Source organism: Cervus elaphus, chromosome 14 (genome assembly GCF_910594005.1).
Source record: "Cervus elaphus chromosome 14, mCerEla1.1, whole genome shotgun sequence".
NCBI classification, from domain to species: Eukaryota; Metazoa; Chordata; class Mammalia; order Artiodactyla; family Cervidae; genus Cervus; species Cervus elaphus.
In genome coordinates, this window is record NC_057828.1 from 68383096 (window position 1) to 68405973 (window position 22878).

Consider the following 22878-nt stretch of genomic DNA (forward strand, 5'->3'; position numbering starts at 1 on the left):
GTAGAGTAAGTAATGGGCTTATCTGGTTGCTTAGATGGTAAAGAATCTGCCTGCAGTGTGAGAGACCTGAGTTCAATCCCTGGGTGGGGAAGATCCCCTGGAGAAGGGAATGGCAACCCACTCCAGTATTCTTGCTGGAAAATTCCACGAACAGGGGAGTCTGGTGGGTTATAGTCCATGGGGTCACAAAAAAGAATCGGACATGACTGAGTGCCTAACACTTTCACTTTCAGAAGAAGTAATAAGGAGAGGATCCAAGGAAACTGATTAAATTTTCATTTTGTATATGAAATGCTTCTATTAATATATATAGATTTCTCTCTAAGGGAAAGGATACATTTTGTCATTTATCTTATCGATAAACTAGTTATTACAACAATTTCTATACCACTCTTCAATTTGCATTATATTTGCCCACAGGTGGTCGAACTTTGCAAATTATCCGGGCCAAGGTATCTGATGGTGGTGAATACACTTGTATAGCTATCAACCAAGCTGGGGAAAGCAAGAAAAAAGTTTCCCTGACTGTTTATGGTTTGTTTATACTCTTCTCATAAGAGTCTTTCATTTTTAAACTGGTATTAGCTATTTTCTATCTGAGCATCTTAATGGAAAAAACAAAGCCTCTTTTTTATTTTCTTCCTTCAGTGCCCCCAAGCATTAAAGATCATGGAAGCGAATCTCTTTCTGTAGTTAATGTAAGAGAGGGGACCTCAGTATCACTGGAATGTGAATCGAATGCTGTCCCGCCTCCAGTCGTCACCTGGTATAAGAATGGACGGATGCTAACAGAGTCTGCTCAGCTGGAGATTCTGGCCGATGGACAAATGCTGCATATCACAAAAGCTGAGGTGCATCTTTTATTCTTGTTTGTGTGTTGTGCGTGACTCCTTGGTGGGATTATGAAAGAGACAATTGGAAGTTATATCTTTACTACACTAAAAAATTATTTTCATTAAAAAAAATAACATCATCAATACCATTATCTTCATTTTTTCGTTTAAAAGAAAAAGCAGGATTGTAGAAGGCAATTAGGACTGGGGCATTTGAGCATAAAGATGACTGATGATTTAATCTACACTCGAACAGTGTGATTGGTCATCTGTAACTTAATGGAGCACATACAATAGTATCTTTTTCTTTTAGGTATCTGACACAGGCCAGTATGTATGTAGAGCTATAAATGTAGCAGGACGAGATGATAAAAATTTCCACCTCAATGTATATGGTGAGCATCTGCCTCTAATACAAGTCTTTTTTCCCCCAGATATGCAAATGAAAGAAAGTATCCTGAATTAACTTAATGAGGACACATGATTTTCTTCTGTCTTTTTACAGTGCCACCCAGTATTGAAGGGCCTGAAAACGAAGTCATTGTGGAGACAGTCAGCAATCCTGTGACTTTAACATGTGATGCTACTGGAATCCCACCTCCCTCAATAGCATGGCTGAAGAACCACAAACCCATAGGTAATGTAACTGTGCATTTCTTATGATTGTTTGCTCCTCATTCATTAGGTTAATAAACTAGCACACGTTCAGTATTGTGCACATAGCTATGTTTAGTTCAGAAAGCCTAATGTACTGTAATATAAACTTACAAAAGAGTCTTCATTTTACAGAGATTTTTCTCCTTGTCTTTCTCAAAAAATAAAGCTGTCCTTTAAAATCAAAGCATATGGGAGGACCTTTAAGAAATACATTTATCACATAGAGTCAGACATTTTTATGGTGAATTGTAGAGATGTTAAAATAAAAGCTTTTTTATGATTTGCTTTGTTTCTACCGCTAGAAAATTCTGGCTCACTGGAAGTTCATATTTTGTCTGGGGGAAGCAAACTCCAAATTGCCAGGTCCCAACATTCAGATAGTGGAAACTATACATGCATTGCCTCAAATTTGGAGGGAAAAGCACAGAAAAATTACATTCTTTCAATTCAAGGTATGTGGGGTACACTCTGATCTGTCTTCAGTGTCTTTATTCCATTCTACTTATAGTACAAAATAAGTGTTTATCTAAACAGATCATTTATAATTGGTTCAAAATATCTCTGTGTGTTTTGGATATTGTGGTCTTTTCAGTATATTGAGATTTAAGTGATGTAAAGAACCATATAATTTTAGAGTACACAGCATAATGATTTGACTTACGAAACATCTTTTTTAAAAGATTTTGTTTTATGTGGACCATTTTTTTTTAAAGTCTTTATTGAATTTATTACAGTATTGCTTCTATTGTTTTATGTTCTGGTTTTTTGGTCATGAGGCACAAGGCATTTAAGATCTTAGCTTCCCAGCCAGAGATCAAACCTGTACTTCCTGCATTGGAATATGAAGTCTTAACCACTGGGCCACCAGGGAAGTCCCAAAGTATCTTTAGATAATCAAAAAATACTGTGAGTTTTCTGTCCTACATTTAATAGTAGGTAGTGTTTTCATGAAAATGGACATAAATGTGAAGAAAAGAGTAGTAGAAATTTCAAAATCTATTTTTTCATGTGTCCAGAAATGTGTACCTTCCTATAGTGTATATTCTATTGAATTACTTGTTCACTTAAAGCTGGAATAACTTATTTTGATGCTAAGCTTATAAGTCTCTTTCTATTTATATAGGTAAGTATGATTTATCTCATGAAGAGATTAAATATGTCCTAATTACTGGTCAAGGAATGGGTAAATTTAAATAATCATGAATCTAATTGGAGGTGAAAATAAAGAGCATTGATTTATCCAAGAAATATTTAATTAACATCTATGTTCCAGCATAGAATTGAGCACTACAGGGAGAACTTGCATCCTTTTGATTTTCAGCAAACTTCTGGGTATTATTCTCAGCCTAATTTTTAAATTGAAATGGAAGTCTAACTTGAAACCAAGTTGAAATGCTTGCTTTTTCCAATTTTATTATAGTTATTGTGAAAAGAATTTGTCCTAAGTTTGTCCAGTGCAATTGTGAATATGTATTATCTACTTGCTCTGTGCTCTGCTAAAAATAATCACAGAAAAATTGCAATTTTTTTTCCAGTTTTATTGAAATATAGTTGACATGTAACATTGTATAGGGCTTCCCATTCTGTACTCAGAGGTAAAGAATTCACCTGCCAATGCAGGAGATGTGGATTTAATCCTGGGATGGATGGTTATAATCTTTATAACTAAAATTTCCCCAAATAAATCACCTTCTATAATCTTTGCATTATCACAAGAAAGAGGAAATGGCAACCCACTCCAGTATTCTTGCCTGGGAAATCCCATGGACAGAGGGGCCTGCTGGGCTACAGTCCATGGGGTCGCAGAGTTGGACACAACTTAGTGACTGAACATGCACCAACATTATACAAGTTTAATGTGTACAACATAATGATTTGATATATGTATATACTGCAAAATGATCACCATAGTAAGATTAAAATCCATCACCTAAAAATTGAAATTAAAGAAAAATCAAAATTAGTTTATAAGTATCAGTGGTTTTTTCCTATTAGTGGTGCTGAAGATTTTAGAAGCACAAAAGGAAATATAGCTGTTCAGAGATTCAGTGTCAGAAATTACACGCCTAATTTATGCTTAATGTATTAATAATAATAGATGCCAATCATGGAGTATGTGGTATGATCAAAGATTTTTTACCAGACATTTTGTATATGTTACTATATCTTAAGACTATATAGAGACTGTATATGTACATGAGGCCTAGTCCATGCTTTTCCTTTGTTGTTTTAGTCGCTAAGTCATGTCTGACTCTTTTGCGACCCCGTGGACTGTAGCCTGCCAGGCTCCTCTGTCCGTGGGATTTCCCAGGCAAGAATACTGGAGTGGGTTATTTTCCTTCTTCAGGGAATCTTCCCAACACAGGGACTGAACCCACATCTTCTGCATTGGCAAGTGGGTTCTTTACCACTGAGCTACCCAAGAGCCTGCTTTCCTGTATTAGACACTTGTTATGGGATGTCTCATTAGCATTCTTATTGATTCAACTTCTTTGGTAATTATTACTATCTTCTGGACAACTGAAATGAGATTTGGAGAGATTATGCAGTGGTGTGTTGGTAAACGTCTAACAATTGACTCTGCAAGTAAAATGGTCTTGACTTGGAACCAATCATTTGTCAGTTTCTGTGGTGGGAATATTCCCACCGTGGCCCGTTTCAACCTATCACTTGAAATCATGGCACCGAACACAGCGTTGTAAAGATCTGCAAAACTGGCTCTTGCAAGTTGGTGTGAACTACCTCCACTATATGAACCACACCACTGTAATTATTAAGAAGAGTAGTTCAAATGTGTTTCTAATAGAATTGTCAATATTTTTATTATCCATTATTTCTTAATTGAATCATTAAAGTGAGGAAGAAAGATGCTAGTAAAAACAATAGAGATGATTGAATCTTGAATAATAAGCTATTTGTTGTTCAGAATAAATAGTATTTAAACTGTATCATACAGAAAGAAATACTCAATTCAGATACCTTTCTCAGACTTATGCTAAACTTTTATAAAACAGATTCTCCTGAACTGTATAAATTCTGAGCTATCTTTTGAGGCTTTAATCAGGAGTGATTCTCTCTGGCCAAGAAGGGTGCCCATGAGGTAGATTTGTCACCAACCCCTATGACTAAATAATTATTATCAACTTATAATGTGCCAAGAATATTGAAGTGATTTCTATACTTATTTTTCAAGTAATTTCTGACAATGGCAAGAGTTTGATCTTGAACCACAATCTAGGAAGACTATGACATAAAAATGGCATATTGTTCTATGATTCTGTTGTATTCAGAGAATTTACATTCTTATGCCTTGATAATGAAAGTCTTAATTATTTCTCCAAAGTTCCTCCAAATGTTGCTGGTGCTGAAATTCCAAGTGAAGTCAGTGTCCTTCTTGGGGAAAATGTTGAGCTGGTCTGCAATGCAAATGGCATTCCCACCCCACTTATTCAGTGGCTTAAAGAAGGAAAGCCCGTAGTTAACAGTGAAAGAGAAAGAAATCGGTATGTGTAAAAAGAACCTTTGTGTCATTAATTGTAATGTCTTCTACAATGCTTGATGCTTCAAATTTCACATGAATAATAGTGAATTCAGTCTTTTGGAACTTGGTTATCATTATATTCAGAAAGAAAAAGGATAAGTTTTGGAGAGCTGGACACAAGATATTCTCCTGGGAGAATCATTCAAAAGTATTTGTGTGTGCATGTGTTCTTTATCTTTTAACTCTGTGTTATAAAATCTCCCTACATGTTCATTTCTGCAAATGTTAGTTAGCTGTTGTAGATTTTATTCCTCTAATTCCAGAACATTTATACCAAAGTCTGCATCATAAAAATAATTAGTTCTTCTTTCTTGCTAACATCAAATCAATTTCATCCTACGAAAGATTCATCGATCATCTCTTAGATGTGATTTTGTGTCCTGAAATCACCAAACCACCAGACATGCCATAGTGCTTGGCTCATTTTGAGAAAAGATACTATCATCATAACCTGGTTCATCCCTTATAATGTGTCCAAATCCCGTTTTTAGTTGACTCTTCATGCCACAAACCTCACAGAGATGGAATGATAAATGTTACGGGCTTCCTGATATTTTCAACAAATGCATTTTGAAGGACAATCTATTATTCTGTACTCTGCTAGATTACTTCTTTACAAAGTCCCATAATATATATACACCAGAGTAATTGTAATTACTTGAAGAATTATATGTACCTTGCATGCACGCTTAGTTGCTCAGTCATGTCTGACTCTTTGAGACCCCACAGACTGAGGCCTGCCAGGCTCCTCTGGTCATTGGATTTTTCAGACAAGAATACTGGAATGGGTTGCTATTTCTTTCTCTAGGGGATTTTCCTGACCCAGGTATCAAACCATGTCTCCTACATTGGCAGGTGGATTCTTTACCACTGAACCACCTGGGAATCCCTTAAATATACTTCAGCAGGCATTAATTAAATGTACTGCAAACTTTATTACTTTGAACCAATATTTTAAATTTAAGGGTTTGCAGTATATTTTCTAATCAATGAATTGAATATACACAATTTATGGAAAAATAAATGTTTTTTTCTTTAAGTTTTATGTTAAAATTTAGGTATTAGTCCCCTTTACAAGATTAGGTGAATTGCCAAATAATGTTTTAGTTTAGAGGTACATTTTGCATTTCATTTCTCTGGTTGGACATCCCTCAAAAGTTAACCAATATTTAACTATTTTTATTAAATCAGCTGTGATATCAACCCATTTCCAAACCGAGTACTAGATAGTTGGTGGGACTTTAAGTTATTCTAAAAGGTAATATTTCTACCTAGGAATTTAGGATCTATCACTTCTCATCTTACATTAAGATCTCAAATAGATTTATTCTTATTTTCAATTTTTTGATTATTTGTTCCCAGCTGCACAATATATGTAGGTTTGTGAGTGGGCCAATTTATCCGTCAAATGAAGTAATTTTTCCAAAGTCAACTTACTGTTTTCCTTTAGTCATGGCAGCTTGCTTTTTGTTTATTCATATGGTTAAACTCATGGGATTTTAAAATTTATGTTTTGAAGAAGAAAAAATAAAATAGACCCAGATAATAAAATTGTAACTCTTAATAATTATATTTAATAATATGATATAGTAGAAATGGAGTATTTACTCGACACTAGGAGAATCTAATAAAATGACTATTGTAAGAATAACTGTAGATAGTAATTTAACCTCTTTATAAAACATAGCAAGTTTTATTTGATAATAAATGGTGTGTGAATAGAATCAGTAATGTAATAATCTTAATTTAGATATCATTGATAATGTAATCACATTGTTAGTATTCACTATTATGTCATTCAAAGAGAAAGCTGTAGCAATGTGTGGAAAAAGTTTTGCAAATGACACCCATACATAAATACTAAGCTGTTGTCACTGTTTAAATAAATTATTCCATCTTGCTCCTTCTCATTTAGACTAATACTAAGTTGTTTATAGCTAGATTTTTCACTTTAATTTCTCATTAAAACATTATAAACATTCTTCAGTTTTTATACCAAAATTTTTATAATTTTCATTTAATTCCAATCTTATATTGATAAGTAATGACAAAACATTCTCTTCTGAGAAAAACATGCCTTTGCCTGTGATTTGGATAGAAAAATTCCTGGTGTTGTTCTTTTCCTTTTCCTCAGGAGGCGGCAGCGGGGGTATGACACCCATTACTGCAGAAGTTTAGTCGGTTACCTGAGATCACCTTCAGTTTCACTAGCTCTGATTTCCATGTACTTAATGAAAAAACTTTGAACCATTATATCCAAGATGAAGATGCATTTTAGCGTGACTCTTTTTTTCTTTTTTAAGAATATAATAATCCAAGTGAGTTTTCCAGAAATAGCTAGCTCCATACAAATCATCTCAGTGCATCTGTTATCCTCTTTCCTGCAGGGTGACTGCAGATGGCAGCGCATTAAACATTTACGGAGCTCTCCCATCTGACATGGGGAAGTACACGTGTGTTGCTACTAATCCTGCTGGAGAAGAAGACCGGATTTTTAATTTAAATGTCTATGGTAAATATGAAATTTCATCCTCTTTTGATTATGCTGCCTTAGAATCTAGCAGACGAAATGAAGCCATAGGTGTCTGAAGCATTTAGTTCTAAGATCTGATGTCCTTGTTATTTCCTTTTGGGATACAAAGCAGAAATATGGGTAAATGTAGTTGAATGATTTAAACTAGTAATAAACCCACTCCCTCCTCTCTCATTTTCTGCATGACGTAGTTCCACCTGCAATTAGAGGTAATAAAGAAGAAGCAGAGAAATTAATGGCTTTGGTGGATACCTCAATAAATATTGAATGCAGAGCCACAGGAATGCCTCCTCCACAGATAAACTGGCTAAAGAACGGACTTCCTCTGCCTCTCTCCTCTCATATCCGGTTGGTGTCTGGAGGACAAGTTATCAGGTCAGCTTTTATTGTGTGTGATTTGCTAAACAGTTACTAAAATTGTAAACCTTAACTTAGGTAAAGTTGTACCAAAGTTGGCTCCCTGATAAAGAATCCACGCCTGCAAGAGATGCAAGAGACATGGGTTCAATCCCTGGGCTGGGAAGATCCCCTGGAGGAAGAAATGGCAACCCAATCCAGTATTCTTGCCTGGGAAATCCCATGGACCAAGGAGTCTGGTGGACTACAGTCCATGGGGTAGCAAGAAAGTTGAACACAACTTAGCTAGTAAACAACAACAGTTCATCTAAATAATGTTTTTAAAATGTCTTTTCCTACAGTTTTTTACTTTTTTTTCTTTCAGTTTTTTTTTTTCTTTTTTAAGAAGAGGGACAATGGCAAATATAAATTTGAAATGCTTTATTATTATTTAAATGTTCATGTTTTAGTAAATTTGTATACAATAGGTCTTTCATAGACTTATATCTATCATATATATATTTCCAGGAGCTGCTATTTTAGCTAAAACTTTGTATGGCAAAATGATGGGAAGATGCTTATTAAAATCATGTGGTTTTCATTCTCTATTAATATGTATTTGAAAAATATTCATCTCTCACATTGTGTTACATTTTCAGTGGCTTACTCTGAGTGCCTAATCAGCTTTGTCAAAGAGATTTCACTGGAGGCGTCTTATGTTTTGTGATGGATGGTTAAAATCTTTATCACTAAAATTTCCCCAAACAAATCACCTTCTATAATCTCTGTATTATCACAGGTGTTTTTATTTGTATTTGTTGATCAAATATCAAATTATAAAGTGGGATGAAATTATGAAGTGTTGGGTCAAACTGTCTTTCAGGATTGTGAGAGCCCAGGCATCCGATGTTGCTGTATACACTTGTGTGGCGTCCAACAGAGCCGGGGTGGATAATAAACATTACAGTCTTCAGGTTTTGGGTATGTTACCAGAAACGTCCCTAGTACTTTACTATATGTCCAGTATTAGGCAACAGGCTTAATTTCAATATTGACATATCAGGAAAGATTGGTAAAATAGGATCTTACTAACTAGGGCAGAATGCCTTTTTTCCCAGAGGACACATATATATTGAAGCATACTGTCTGTCAAAATACTTTTGTAACCTGGAATTTAGCATTAAATGAAATGTCAATTTTTTAAAGTAGCATTTCAATCCAGACACAAGACCAGTCTTTTCATACAAGAAGACAGTTAAGACTGTTTTCTAATGTGTTATCGTCTGAGAGTATTTAAAATATGAATGGATATTTGTGTGTATACTGAATATCTGTCTGTGATGTTAGACAGAGATAGAACCCAAAACGTTCCATTTCTCAAGATTTGCTAGACCAGAGACTTCACAATCCCCAAGAACATCTCAGAAAAGTTAAGTAACTATTTACCATAGGCTAAAAATGATTTATGTTGGATTATATAAAATTGACTCTGGAACTTATTATTTTGTTTATTCTGTACAAGGTAGTTGAAAGTATACTTCTGGAATAATATCAGTTCAGTTCAGTCACTCAGTTGTGTCCAACTCTTGGCGACCGTGTCCAACTCTTGGCGACCCCATGGACTGTAGCACCTCCATCCTCCCTGTCCATCACCAACTCCCAGAGTTTACTCAAACTCGTGTCCATTGAGTTGGTGATGTCATCCAACCATCTCATCCTCTATTATCCCCTTCTTCTCCCGCTTTCAATATTGCCCAGCATCTGGGTCTTTTCTAACGAGTCAGTTCTTCGCATTAGGTGGCCCAAGTATTGGAGTTTCAGCTTCAGCATCAGTCCTTCCAATGAATATTCAGGACTAATTTCCTTTAGTATGTGCATCCTAAAGGTTTGATCTCCTTGCACTCCAAAGGACTCTCAAGAGTCTTCTCCAACACCACAGTTCAAAAGCATCAATTCTTTGGTGCTCGACTTTCTTTATAGTCCAGCTCTCACATCCATACGTGACTACTGGAAAACCATAGCTTTGACTAGATGGACCTTTGCTGGCAAAGTAATGTCTCTGCTTTCTAATATGCTGTCTAGGTTGATTGTAACTTTTCATCCAAGGAGCAAGGGTCTTTTAATTTCATGGCTACAGTCACCATCTGCAGATATTTTGGAGCCCCCCAAAATAAAGTCTGTTACTGTTTCCACTGTTTCCCCATCTATTCACCATGAAGTGATGGGATCAAATGCCATAATCTTAGTTTTCTGAATGTTTTAAGCCAACTTTTTCACTCTCCTCTTTCACTTTCAAGAGGCTCTTTAGTTCTTCTTCACTTTCTGCCATAAGGGTGGTGTCAACCTGCGTATCTGTGGTTATTGATATTTCTCCTGGCAATCTTGATTCCAGATTGTGCTTCATCCAGCCCAGCGTTTCTCATGATGTACTCTGCATATAAATTAAATAAGGTGGGTGACAATATACAGCCTTGACATACTGCTTTCCCTATTTGGAAGCAGTCTGTCATTCCATGTCCGGTTCTAACTGTTGTTTCCTGACCTGCATACAGATTTATCAGGAGGCAGGTTAGATGGTCTGGTATGCCCATCTGTTTCAGAATTTTCCAGTTTGTGGTGATACACAGTCAAAGGCTTTGGTATAATCAATAAAGCAGAATTAGATGTTTTTCTGGAACCCTCGTGCTTTTTCCATGATCCAGCGGATGTTGACAATTTGATCTCTGGTTCCTCGCCTTTTCTAAAACCAGCTTGAACATCTCAAAGTTCAAGGTTCATGTACAGTAGAAGCTTGCCTTGGAGTATTTTGAGCATTACTTTACTAGTGTGTGAGATGAGTGCAATTGTTTGGTAGTTTGAGCATTCTTTGGCATTGCCTTTCTTTGGGATTGGAATGAAAAGTGACCTTTTCCAGTCCTGTGGCCACTGCTGAGTTTTCCAAATTGGCTGGCATATTGAGTGCAGCACTTTCACAGCATCATCTTTTAGGATTTGAAATAGCTCAACTGGAGTTCCATCATCTCCTCTAGCTTTGTTCATAGTGATGCTTTCTAAGGCCCACTTGACTTTGCATTCCAGGGTGTCTGGCTCTAGGTGAGTGACCACACCTTCGTGGTTATCTGGGTCATGAAGATCTTTTTTGTACAGTTTTTCTGTGTATTCTTGCCACCTCTTCTTAACATCTTCTGCTTCTGTTAGGTCCATACCATTTCTGTCCTTTATTGAGCCCATCTTTGCATGAAATGTTCCCTTGGTATCTCTGATTTTCTTGAAGAGATCTCTAGTCTTTCCCATCCTATTGTTTTCCTTTATTTCTTTGCACTGATCACTGAAGAAGGCTTTCTTATCTCTCTTTGCTATTCTTTGGAACTCTGCATTCAAATGGGTATATCTTTCCTTTTCTCCTTTGCTTTTGCTTCTCTTCTTTTCTCAGCTATATGTAAGGCCTCCTCAGACAACTGTTTTGCCTCTTTGCATTACTTTATCTTGGGCATGGTCTTGATCCCTGTCTTCTGTACAATGTCACGAACCTCCATCCATAGTTCTTCAGGCACTCAGTCTATCAGACCTAATCCCTTGAATCTGTTTGTCTCTTCCACTGTATAATCACAAGGGATTTGATTTAGGTCATACCTGAATGGTCTACTGGTTTTCCCTACTGTCTTCAATTTAAGTCTGAATTTGGCAATACGGAGTTCATGATCTGAGCCACAGTCAGCTCCCGTTCTTGTGTTTGCTGACTGTATAGAGCTTCTCCATCTTTGGCTGCAAAGAGTATAGTCAATCTGCATTAAATATTGACCATCTGGTGACGTCCATGTGTAGAGTCTTCTCTTGTGTTGCTGGAAGAGGATGTAACATCTGGAATATATTATAATCAATTACAGGTGAAAATCTAAAATGTTAAAAAATGACCAAATTTAAACCACATTTAGTTTTGTATGTTCAACAAGGAAACAATCCTGAGAGTTTATTATTAATATTTTGCAAAGTTAGAAATTAGCTTATAACACATGCTCTTATAGTAAAGTCATTAATTATATGCTATTTTAAATTCTTTAATTTTATAGATCATGGAAACACTATAGAACTAAGTGAACCATTAAAATTTTTAATCTAAATTCATATAAAATAATAATAGATATATAATTTTGTTTTCTATATAGTACCACCAAGTCTGGACAATGGGATGGGAACAGAGGAAATCACAATTGTCAAGGGTAGTTCCACCTCCATGACATGTTTTACTGATGGAACCCCAGCTCCCAGGATGTCCTGGCTTAGAGATGGTCAGCATCTGGGTCTAGATGCTCATCTGTCAATCAGCTCTCAAGGAATGGTCCTTCAGCTCATCAAAGCAGAAACTGAAGATTCAGGACGGTACACCTGCATTGCCTCGAATGAAGCAGGAGAAGTCAGCAAACACTTTATCCTGAAGGTCTTGGGTGAGTAAAATAATTGGGAAATATGTCATAATAAAGACAGTGAGTAAGTGTAATTTTTAGAATCACTGGCCATGGGACAGAATTTTTAAAACTTTCATTGTACTTCATATTTCTGTTCTATAATTCACCTACGTTTACTTTTATCTGAAGCATGTTAAATTATTGTTTCTTCTCTGTATAAAAGGATGAGCCCTACTACTTATAAAACATCATTCACTGACCACGTTATACAACTAGTAGATAAGTAGTTTTTTAACTTTTTCCAAGAATTAAAATCTCCCTTCATGGGTAACAGCCTTGTCAAGGTGAAGGGGCTTGCACAACTCAATGAAGCTATGAGCCATGCCTTGCAGGGCCACCCAAGGTGGATGGGTCATAGTGAAGAGTTTTGGCAAAACATGGTCCATTGGAGGTAGAAATGACAACCCACTCCATTATTCTTGCATTAGAACACAGCAAACAGTATGAAAAGCAAGAAGATATGACACCCCCTCCTTGGAGGGGGAGGCCCCCCGCCAAGTAGAAGGTGCCCAGTATGCTACTGGCAAGGAGTGGAGGGCAGTTACTAATAGCTCCAGAAAGAATTAAGTGGCTGGGCCAAAGCAGAAACAGTGCTCAGATGTGTACGTGTCTGGTGGTAAAAGTAAAGTCTGATGCTGTAAAGAACAATATTGCATAGGAACCTGGAATGTTAGGTCCATGAATCAATGTAAATTAGATGTGGTCAAGCAGGAGATAGCAAGAGTAAACATCAACATCTTAGGAATCAGTGAACTAAGATGGACTGGAATGGGCGAATTTAATTCAGATAACCAATATCTGAATTAGGCAAAAATCCCTTTGAAGAAATGGAATAGCTCTCATAGTCAACAAAAAAGTCCAAAATGCAGTACTGGGACTCTGGCTCAGATCATGAGCTCCGTATTGCTAAATTCGGGCTTAAAGGAAGTAGAGAAAAACCATTAGGCCACTCAGGTATGACCTAAATCAAATCCCTTATGATTATACAGTGGAGGTGACAAATAGATTCAAGGGACTGATCTGGTAGATAGAGTGCCTGAAGAGCTATGGGCAGAAGTTCATAACATTGCACAGGAGGCAGTGACCAAAACAGCCCAAAGAAAAAGAAATATAAGAATGCAGAGTGGTTGTCTGAGAAGGTTGTCTGAGGCTTTACAAATAGCTGAGGGAAAGAAGAAAGGTGAAAGGCAAGGGAGAAAGGAAAAATTACACCCAGCTGAATGCAGAGGTCCACAGAACAGCAAGGAAAGATAAGAAGGCCTTCACAAATGAACAGTGCAAAGAACTCTTCAAGAAAATTGGAGATATCAAGGGAACATTTCATGCAAGGATGGGCTCAATAAAGGGCAGAAATGGTGAGGACCTAACAGAAATAGACGAGATTAAGAAGTGGTAGGAATATACAGAAGACCCATACAACAAAGGTCTTAATAACCCTGATAACCATGATGGTATGATCACTTACCTAGAGCCAGACATCCTAGAGTATGAAGTCAAGTGACCCTTAGGAAGCATTACTACAAACAAAGCTACTGGAGGTGATGAAATTCCAGGTGAGCTACTAAAATCCTAAAGATCATTTTAAAGATGATGCTGTTAAAGTGCTGCACTCAATATGTAAGCAGATGTGGAAAACTCAGCAGTGGCCACAGGACTAGAAAAGGTTTGTTTTCAGTCCAATCCCAAAAAAGGGCATTGCCAAAGAATGTTAAAACTATCATACAGTTGCACTCATTTCACATGATAGCAAAGTTTATGCTCAGAATCCTTCAAGCTAGGCTTTAGCAGTATATGAACCAAGAGCTTCCAGATGTTCAAGCTGGATTTAGAAAAGATAGAAAAACCAGAGATAAATTGTTAACATTTGTTGGATCATGGAGAAAGCAAGGGAGTTCCAGAAAAACATTTGCTTCTGCTTCATTGACCACATGAAAGCTGTTGACTATGTGGATCACAACGAACTGTGGAAAATTCTTCAAGAAATGGGAATACCAGACCACCTTACCTGTCTCATAAGAAACCTACATGCCGGCCAAGAAGCAACAGTTAGAACCTCACATGGAACAACTGACTGGTCAAAACTGGTAAAAGAGTGTGACAAGGCTATTCATTGTCACCCTGTTAATTAAACTTCTATGCAGAGTACATCATGCCAGATGCCAGGCTGGTGAATCACAAGCTGGAATCAAGATTGCTGGGAGAAATATCAACAGCCTCAGATATGCAGATGATACCACTCTAATGGCTGAAATTGAAGAGGAACTAAAGAGCTTCTTGATAAGGGTGAAACAGGAGAGTGAAAAACCTGGCTTGGAACTCAGCATTAAAAAAAACTAAGATCAAGGCATTGGGTCCCATCACTTTGTGGCAAACAGAAGAGGAAAAAGTGGAAGCAGTGACAGATTTTTTTTTCCCCTTGGGCTCCAGAATCACTGTGGATGGTGATTGCAGCCATGAAATTAAAAGAAACCTGCTCCTTGGAAAGGAAGCTATGACAAACCTAGCATGCTGAGTCACTCAGTCGTGTACAACTCTTTGCAACCCAATGGACAGTAGTCCACCAGGCTCCTCTGTCCCTGGGATTCTCTCAGCAAGAATATAGGAGTTGATTGCTGTGTCTTCCTCCAGGGGATTTTCCCAACCCAAGGCTTGAACCCACATCTCTTACATCTCCTATAACGGCAGGTGGTTCTTTACCAATAGTGCCACCTGGGAAGCCCTAGACAGAATATTAAAATGCAGAGACATCACTTTGCCAACAGAGGTCTGTATAGTCAAATTTATGGTTTTTCTAGGATTCATGTACAGATGTTAAGAGTTGGACCATAAAGAAGACTGAGCGCCAGAGAATTGGTGCTTTCAACTCATGGTGCTGGAGAAGACTCTTGAGAGAATAAAGAGAAGAGTCTTTATTCCCTTGGGCTGCAAGGAAATCAAACCAGTCAATCCTAAAGGAAATCAACTCTGAAAACTTATTGGAAGAACTGATGCTTAAACTCCAGTACTACGGCCACCTGATACAAAGAGCCAGCTCATTGGAAAAGACTCTGATGCTGGGAAAGATTAAAGGCAAAAGGAGAAGAGGGCAGCAGAGGATGAGATGTTTAGATAGCACCATCAATTCAGTGGACATGAATTTGAGCAAATGCCAGGAGATAGTGGAGGACGTAGGAGCCTGGCACACTGCAGCCCATGGGATCACAAAAAGTCGGACACCACTTAGTGACTGAACAACAGCAAAGAGAACTAAAAGCTCTTCTGATGATAGTGATTTAATGGAAAAGCATAATTTTATGCTATTGTGTTATTCCAACAGTCTTTACATGATCCAGTCTGTAGATTCTAGTTGTAATGGTCATTTCAAACGATCTAGTTCTATTTATTCTTTTCTACATTAATATATATATATATGTATGGAAGAAAAATTTCACTGTGGAGATATACACGCTTGTATATGGTTTCAAAAAGCCAACCTGGCAAGCTGAATAATTCTGGCCTAGATTTGATTAGGGATTTTTTTTTTTTTTACTGAAGTATAGTTGATTAACAATGTTGTGTTAATTTTTGTTGTACAGCAAAGTGAATCAGTTATACATATATCCACTCTTTTTTGGGATCTTTTTCCATGTAAGTCATTACAAAGTATTGAGTAGAGTTCCCTGTGCTACACAGTAGTTCCTTATTACCTATTTATATATAGTAGTGTGTATATATACCAGTTCCAATCTCCCAATTTATCTCTCCTTCATCTTTCCTCCCTGGTAACAAGTTTATTTTCTGCATATGTGCCTCTATTTCTGTCTTGTAAATAAGTTCATTCGTACCACTCTTCTATATTTCACCTGTAAGTTATATATGATATTTGTCTTTCTCTGACATACTTCACTTAGTGTGACAATCTCTAGATTCACCCATGTTGCTGCAAATGGCATTATTTCACACACAAAAATATTTTAAATGTGTGTTCCAGTGTTCTGCGTGCAAACAAATAGTATAAAGAGAAAACATATGCTTTCCGTGAAGTAAACCATTTTTATTGGGAGGAGAAATGAGCATGAAAGAAATGAACTATTTCAACGATCAATAATTTTTTGGAGTTTTGTTTGTTTTTTCATAATGTTTGAAATAAACCTCAGGCTCGTTAATTTTTTTTTTCAACAAAATATGCCCCACAAGGAAAAATTAAAAATTTTGGTAGCCAAATGTTTTCAGGATGTGCTATAAACTTTCTCATAGTACTTATTACAATTTTAATTTTTTGTATAACCGTAAAAGTCTGTCTTATCCTTAGTTAAACTCTGTGATGAGCAGTACCTTTTTTACATACTGCTATATTCCCAGGGCTTAGCATGGCATTTGACACATAATATTTATCTGTGGGCTTGAACTAAATAGATTTAGCTACTTATCAGCTGGACCAAAGTGAGTTTTAACTGTAGCAGGAAACAGAACAATATCAAATAAGCAAACAGAAATACTGTGGTGTAGACAAGTGTTCCACAGAATGAAAGGTGATCGTGAAGGCCGTACTCCAGAATATTTAGAGACAGAAGGCAGAAGAAGGTGTGTGTTAGTGAAGAAGGGTGGAATAACAAATTCCTATATAGCAATTCACAGAATATGGAGAATACCAGGAGATGACATAAATGTGATCTTGTACGTTAATTATTCACATATTATTAAATATTGACTATTTATTATGTGCCTGGCATGTTTCTAGTATCATGTAGCACATTATCATTGAACACCTGCTATGTGCCATATGGTACTTGAATGCATCATTGAATAAACAGGATGTGGTCTCAGCCCTTAACTTCCTGCATCAGCGGAGAACACAGATATAGAACAAGTGATGACTTTTGAGTGTGATAGGAATGATATGGTGAAAATTCTGTGGGATGGGACGGTTCAGAGAAGATTCCCTGAAGGAGACATCTAAGCCTTAAAAAGTCGAATTGCCCTGATGAATGCAGAGATGCATCCATTTTTCACCTAGGAGTGATAAAGCTTGAGTTTTCTGTTTGTGCTCACTGAAGTTGAGTGCGACAGGAAATATACCTGGACAGAAGCCATACTGTGAAGAGATTCTGAAAATCTGGACCTCATTAGGAAGGCAGAAGCAGGAATATGTTACAATCAGATTTCACTTCCAAAAAAATCCCTCTGACGACAGAGTGAAGAATGACTTGAAGAGTCTGTTATACTCATACAGGCCTAAAAATACAGGGGCATGTGGCAGTGGAGAGAAGGAATACTTCTCCAGGAATTCCAGAACCCAGGAGCAGAATCACAGCCCGGTGCTTTTATGGATGTAGAAAACAAAAAGGAAAGTAAGAAAAATGCTGTTAGAGTCGTATATCAATACAAAGAACAACCTGCCCTCCTGCAAGATTTATAAGGATATTAAAACAGGTTTGAAAACCGCTCAACAGAAAGATGAGCAGCTTTAGCATTTCAGCGTCTGTTGAAGGCTAGTTCCATTAAAACCTGCAAAACTTCAGTCTGTACTCCACTAGGAATGTGAATGTAAATATCCTAATTTGGGGAAATGCTCGTCTCAACTTAACTCCATCCATCTGGTGGGAGATCTCACGTGTGTTAGAAGTTCTGAAAAGTCTGCTGTGGCTAAAATACTAAAAACAAGGGAGAAGATCATGCAGAATAAAGCTCGGTTTGGGGGTGGGGGGCAATTGACAGGGTTCAGACTGGGAAGGGATTGTTGACCACGTTAAGAATCTGGAATTTTGTCCTAGAACAATGGGAAATCTTTAAAAGTTCTAATAAGGGGAATGCCATGAGTAGAGTTGCAGTTTGAGAATATCATTCTGACTGCAAAGTGGAGAGTGGCCTGGAGCAGGACAAGAGTGGACTCTGAGAGACAGTGTATTATTAGGAATGGTGTTTAACTGTGATTAACAGAGTCTAAACATGGTGACTTAAAGAAAGAACTTTTGTTTTTCTCACTGAACAAGATGTCTGGAGCTGGGCCCTACTTGCAGTCATTCAGCAGTTCAAATCTTTACAGTTCTCTTGGCCCTTGGCCTCAACATCATGGTCAGTCTGTGATCGTGTCATCAGCTCACCCCAGCATCACTAGTTGCAACAGTAGAGCAAGAAAAATAGGGAAGGCAAAAAATTGTCCCTTTCAGGATTTTCTTAAAATTCCCACAAAACTACCCCACTTACATCTCCTTGGTTAGATTCTTCACATGCCACTCCATCTACTACCTACTAAAAAGGCTAAACAATGTAATTTTTATCACAATGACAGCCCTAACAAGATTGAGTTCTGTTAACATAAAAGAAACAGGTAAATGATATTGGGTAGGCACCTATAGCCAAGATGTATTAGTCCAAATAAATGGCCTTGTAACTCAGATTAGTGATAGAGGTGAGAGGGAAAGATGTACTCAAAAGATAACTTCAGATAGAAGTATTAAGACTTGATTGTGGATTTGGATGTAGGGAAGTGATGATGATGAAGAAGATATCAAGGATGACACCTAGTTTCTGGCTTTTGTGACTGAACAATTGGCAGTTTTATCACATAAATGCAGGGAATGCTGGAAATGGACCAGGTTTTGAGGAATAAGGTCACAGGTTCAGTCTGAGTATATGTTGAGTTAGAAGTTGTTTTCAAAGAACCCACTGAAGATTCTTATCTGGTAACTGGTTATATGGATCTGGAGCCCAGAAAAGAGATCTAGGCTAGGAATGTAAGTTTTGGAGTCATCAGAGTATGGACAACTCCTATCCTGCTCAAAGTGTAAAACAAATTGGCTTCCCTTATAGCTCAGCTGGTAAAGAATCTGCCTGCAATGTGGGATACCTGGGTTCGATCCCTGGCTTGGGAAGATCCCCTGGAGAAGGGAAAGGCTACCTACTCCAGTATTCTGGCTTGGAGCTTTCCGTGGACTATATAGTCTATGGGGTTGCAAAAAATTGGACAGGACTGAGCAACTTTCACTAGTCACAGGATACAGGGTGAAATGTGTTTGCAATCACCTAACACATGTGAGATCTGATGGCTGGGGTTTGAAACCGTTGGAAACATGCTGTTTCTGTTGCTGCTGCTATTGCTGAGTCTTTAAATCTGGTACTATAATCTTTTTTTTTTTTTTTTTTAATTTTTTTATTAGTTGGAGGCTAATTACTTCACAACATTTCAGTGGGTTTTGTCATACATTGATATGAATCAGCCATAGATTTACACTTATTCCCCATCCCGATCCCCCCTCCCATCTCCCTCTCCACCCGATTCCTCTGGGTCTTCCCAGTGCACCAGGCCGGAGCACTTGTCTCATGCATCCCACCTGGGCTGGTGATCTGTTTCACCATAGATAGTATACATGCTGTTCTTTTGAAACATCCCACCCTCACCTTCTCCCACAGAGTTCAAAAGTCTGTTCTGTATTTCTGTGTCTCTTTTTCTGTTTTGCATATAGGGTTATCGTTACCATCTTTCTAAATTCCATATATATGTGTTAGTATGCTGTAATGTTCTTTATCTTTCTGGCTTACTTCACTCTGTATAAGGGGCTCCAGTTTCATCCATCTCATTAGGACTGGTTCAAATGAATTCTTTTTGACGGCTGAGTAAAATTCCATGGTGTATATGTACCACAGCTTCCTTATCCATTCATCTGCTGATGGGCATCTAGGTTGCTTCCATGTCCTGGCTATTATAAACAGTGCTGCGATGAACATTGGGGTGCATGTGTCTCTTTCAGATCTGGTTTCCTCAGTGTGTATGCCCAGAAGTGGGATTGCTGGGTCATATGGCAGTTCTATTTCCAGATTTTTAAGGAATCTCCACACTGTTTTCCATAGTGGCTGTACTAGTTTGCATTCCCACCAACAGTGTAAGAGGGTTCCCTTTTCTCCACAGCCTCTCCAGCATTTATTGCTTGTAGACTTTTGGATAGCAGCCATCCTGACTGGTGTGTAATGGTACCTCATTGTGGTTTTGATTTGCATTTCTCTAATAATGAGTGATGTTGAGCACCTTTTCATGTGTTTGTTAGCCATCTGTATGTCTTCTTTGGAGAAATGTCTGTTTAGTTCTCTGGCCCATTTTTTGATTGGGTCTAAATCTGGTACTATAATCTTTTGAGGATAAAGGCCATACTTACTTACTCTTTGTATCCACAGTGACTTACCCACAGTAAATAACAAAAAAGTGAGAGGAATAAAGAATTGCCTATAGTCAAATGGAGAATCCGATCAATGCTTTTGAGTGATACAAATAGCATACTATGAATATTGGTGGTCGTGGTTTAGTCACTAAGTCATGTCTGTCTCTTGCGAACCCATGGACAGTAGCCTGCAAGACTCCTCTGTCCATGGGATTCTCCAGGCAAGAATACTGGAGTGGGTTTCTGTTAAAGGGATAGAAATTTTAGAGTTTGTTGTAGAGCAAGAGGCAACTGAACTTGTTGAGGGAGAGTAGTAGTCTAATTTGAAATCTAAGTTACATAAAGTGTATTAAAAATAAATAATATTATAAAGAGAGATTGAAGCTATGTTGTAGAAGTCTTGGAAACCATGATGAGTTTTTATTTAATTCAGTGAGCAACATGGAGACACTAACATCTTTTAAACAGGGAATCTTGGACTGATCTAAACTGCACTTAAGAAAATGTATCTTGACCACAATATATCATAATATGGATAAAACTGAAAAAGAGTGGTCATATGGGACAATAGTTAAGAAACTCTGAGTTCTTAATTAAAATATATTACCTTCTTCCAGAAAGGAAAACAAAGACCATAGGTACAAATTTTAGGAGGCAGTATTTTTAAATTTATTTTTAATTGGAGTATAATTGCTTTACAATGTTGTGTTGGTTTCTGCCGTACATCAATATGAATCAGCCATAAGTACACAAATGTCCCCTCCCTCTTGAAGGTCCTTCCCACCTCCCACCCCATCCCACCCCTCTAGGTTGTCACAGACCACCAGGTTGAGCTCCCTCTGTTATATAGCAGCTTCTCATTGGCTAGCTATTTTATTTGTGATAATGTATATATTTCAGTGCTGCTCTCTCAGTCCGTCCCAGCCTCTCCAACCCCTGCTGTGTCCATAAGTCTGTTCTCTATGTCTGAATCTCTATTCCTGCCCTTCAAATAGGTTCATCAATAGCATTGTTCTAGATTCCATATATATGTGTTAATATGATATTTGGTTTTCTCTTTCTTGTTTACTTAACTCTGTATAACAGACTCTAGGTTCATCCACCTCACTAGAACTGACTCAAATCCATTCTGTTTTATTGCTGAGTAACATTCTACTATGTATATACATCTACATCTATATGTATATATCAGTTCAGTTCAGTCACTCAGTCATGTTCAACTCTTTGCAACCCCATGGACTGCAGGCTGCCAGGCTTCCCTGTCCATCACCAACTCCCAGAGCTTGCACAAACTCATGTCCATAGAGTCAGTGATGCCATCCAACCATCTCATCCTCTGTCATCCCCTTCTCCTCCTGCCTTCAATCTTTCCCAGCATCAGTCTTTTCTAGTGAGTCAGTTCTTTGTATTATGTGGCCAAAGTATTAGAGTTTCAGCTTCAGCATCAGTCCTTCCAATGAATATTCAGGACTGATTTCCTTTAGGATAGACTGGTTGGATCTCCTTGAAGTCCAAGGGACTCTCAAGAGTCTTCTCCCAACACCACAGTTCAAAAGCATCAATTCTTCAGCACTCAGCTTTCTTTATAGTGCAACTCTCACATCCACACATGACTGCTGGAAAAACCATAGCTTTTACTAGACAGACCTTTGTCAGCAAAGTAATGTCTCTGCTTTTCAATATGCTGTCTAGGTTGGTCATAGTTTTCTTCCAAGGAGCAAATGTCTTTTAATTTCATGGCTGCAGTTACTATCTGCAGTGATTTTTGGAGCCCAAGAAAAGAAAGTCTGTCACTGTTTCCATTGTTTCCCCATCTATTTGCCATAAAGTGATGGGACTGGATGCCATGATCTTGGTTTTCTGAATGTTGAGTTTTAAGCCAGCTTTTTCACTCTCCTCTTTCACTTTCATCAGCAGACTCTCTAGTTCCTCTTCAGTTTCTGCCATAAGGGTGGTGTCATCTGCATATCTGAGGTTATTGATATTTCTCCCGGCAATCTTGATTCCAGCCTGTGCTTCATCTGGCCTGGCATTTCTCATGATGTACTCTGCATATAAGTTAAATAAGCAGGGTGACAACATACAGCCTTGACGTACTCCTTTTCCTATTTGGAACCAGTCTGTTGTTCCATGTCCGGTTCTAACTGGTGCTTCCTGACCTGCATACAGGTTTCTCAGGAGGTAGGTCAGGTGGTCTGGTATTCCCATCTCTTGAAGAATTTTCCACAGTTTGTTGTGATCTACACAGTCAAAGGCTTTGGCGTAATCAATAAAGCAGAAGTAGATGTTCTTCTAGAATTTTCTTGCTTTTTCGGTGATCCAACGGATGTTGGCAATTTGATCTCTAGTTCCTCTGTCTTTTCTAAATCCAGCTTGA

The 22878-nt window shown here is 37.7% G+C and overlaps 1 protein-coding gene across 5 annotated transcripts in view; it reads left to right on the top strand.

Moving 5' to 3' along the window:
- Nucleotides 1–22878, top strand: part of HMCN1 (hemicentin 1) — a 516590-nt gene that overhangs the window by 391865 nt on the left and 101847 nt on the right. For all 5 annotated transcript variants that reach the window (XM_043924342.1, XM_043924345.1, XM_043924344.1 and 2 more), the window contains 10 exons: nt 421–534; nt 649–851; nt 1147–1228; nt 1339–1470; nt 1793–1942; nt 4834–4993; nt 7419–7543; nt 7756–7939; nt 8784–8881; nt 12067–12345. In XM_043924342.1, the coding sequence (XP_043780277.1) occupies nt 421–534; nt 649–851; nt 1147–1228; nt 1339–1470; nt 1793–1942; nt 4834–4993; nt 7419–7543; nt 7756–7939; nt 8784–8881; nt 12067–12345 (1527 nt within the window). The remainder of the gene's footprint in view (nt 1–420; nt 535–648; nt 852–1146; nt 1229–1338; nt 1471–1792; nt 1943–4833; nt 4994–7418; nt 7544–7755; nt 7940–8783; nt 8882–12066; nt 12346–22878) is intronic.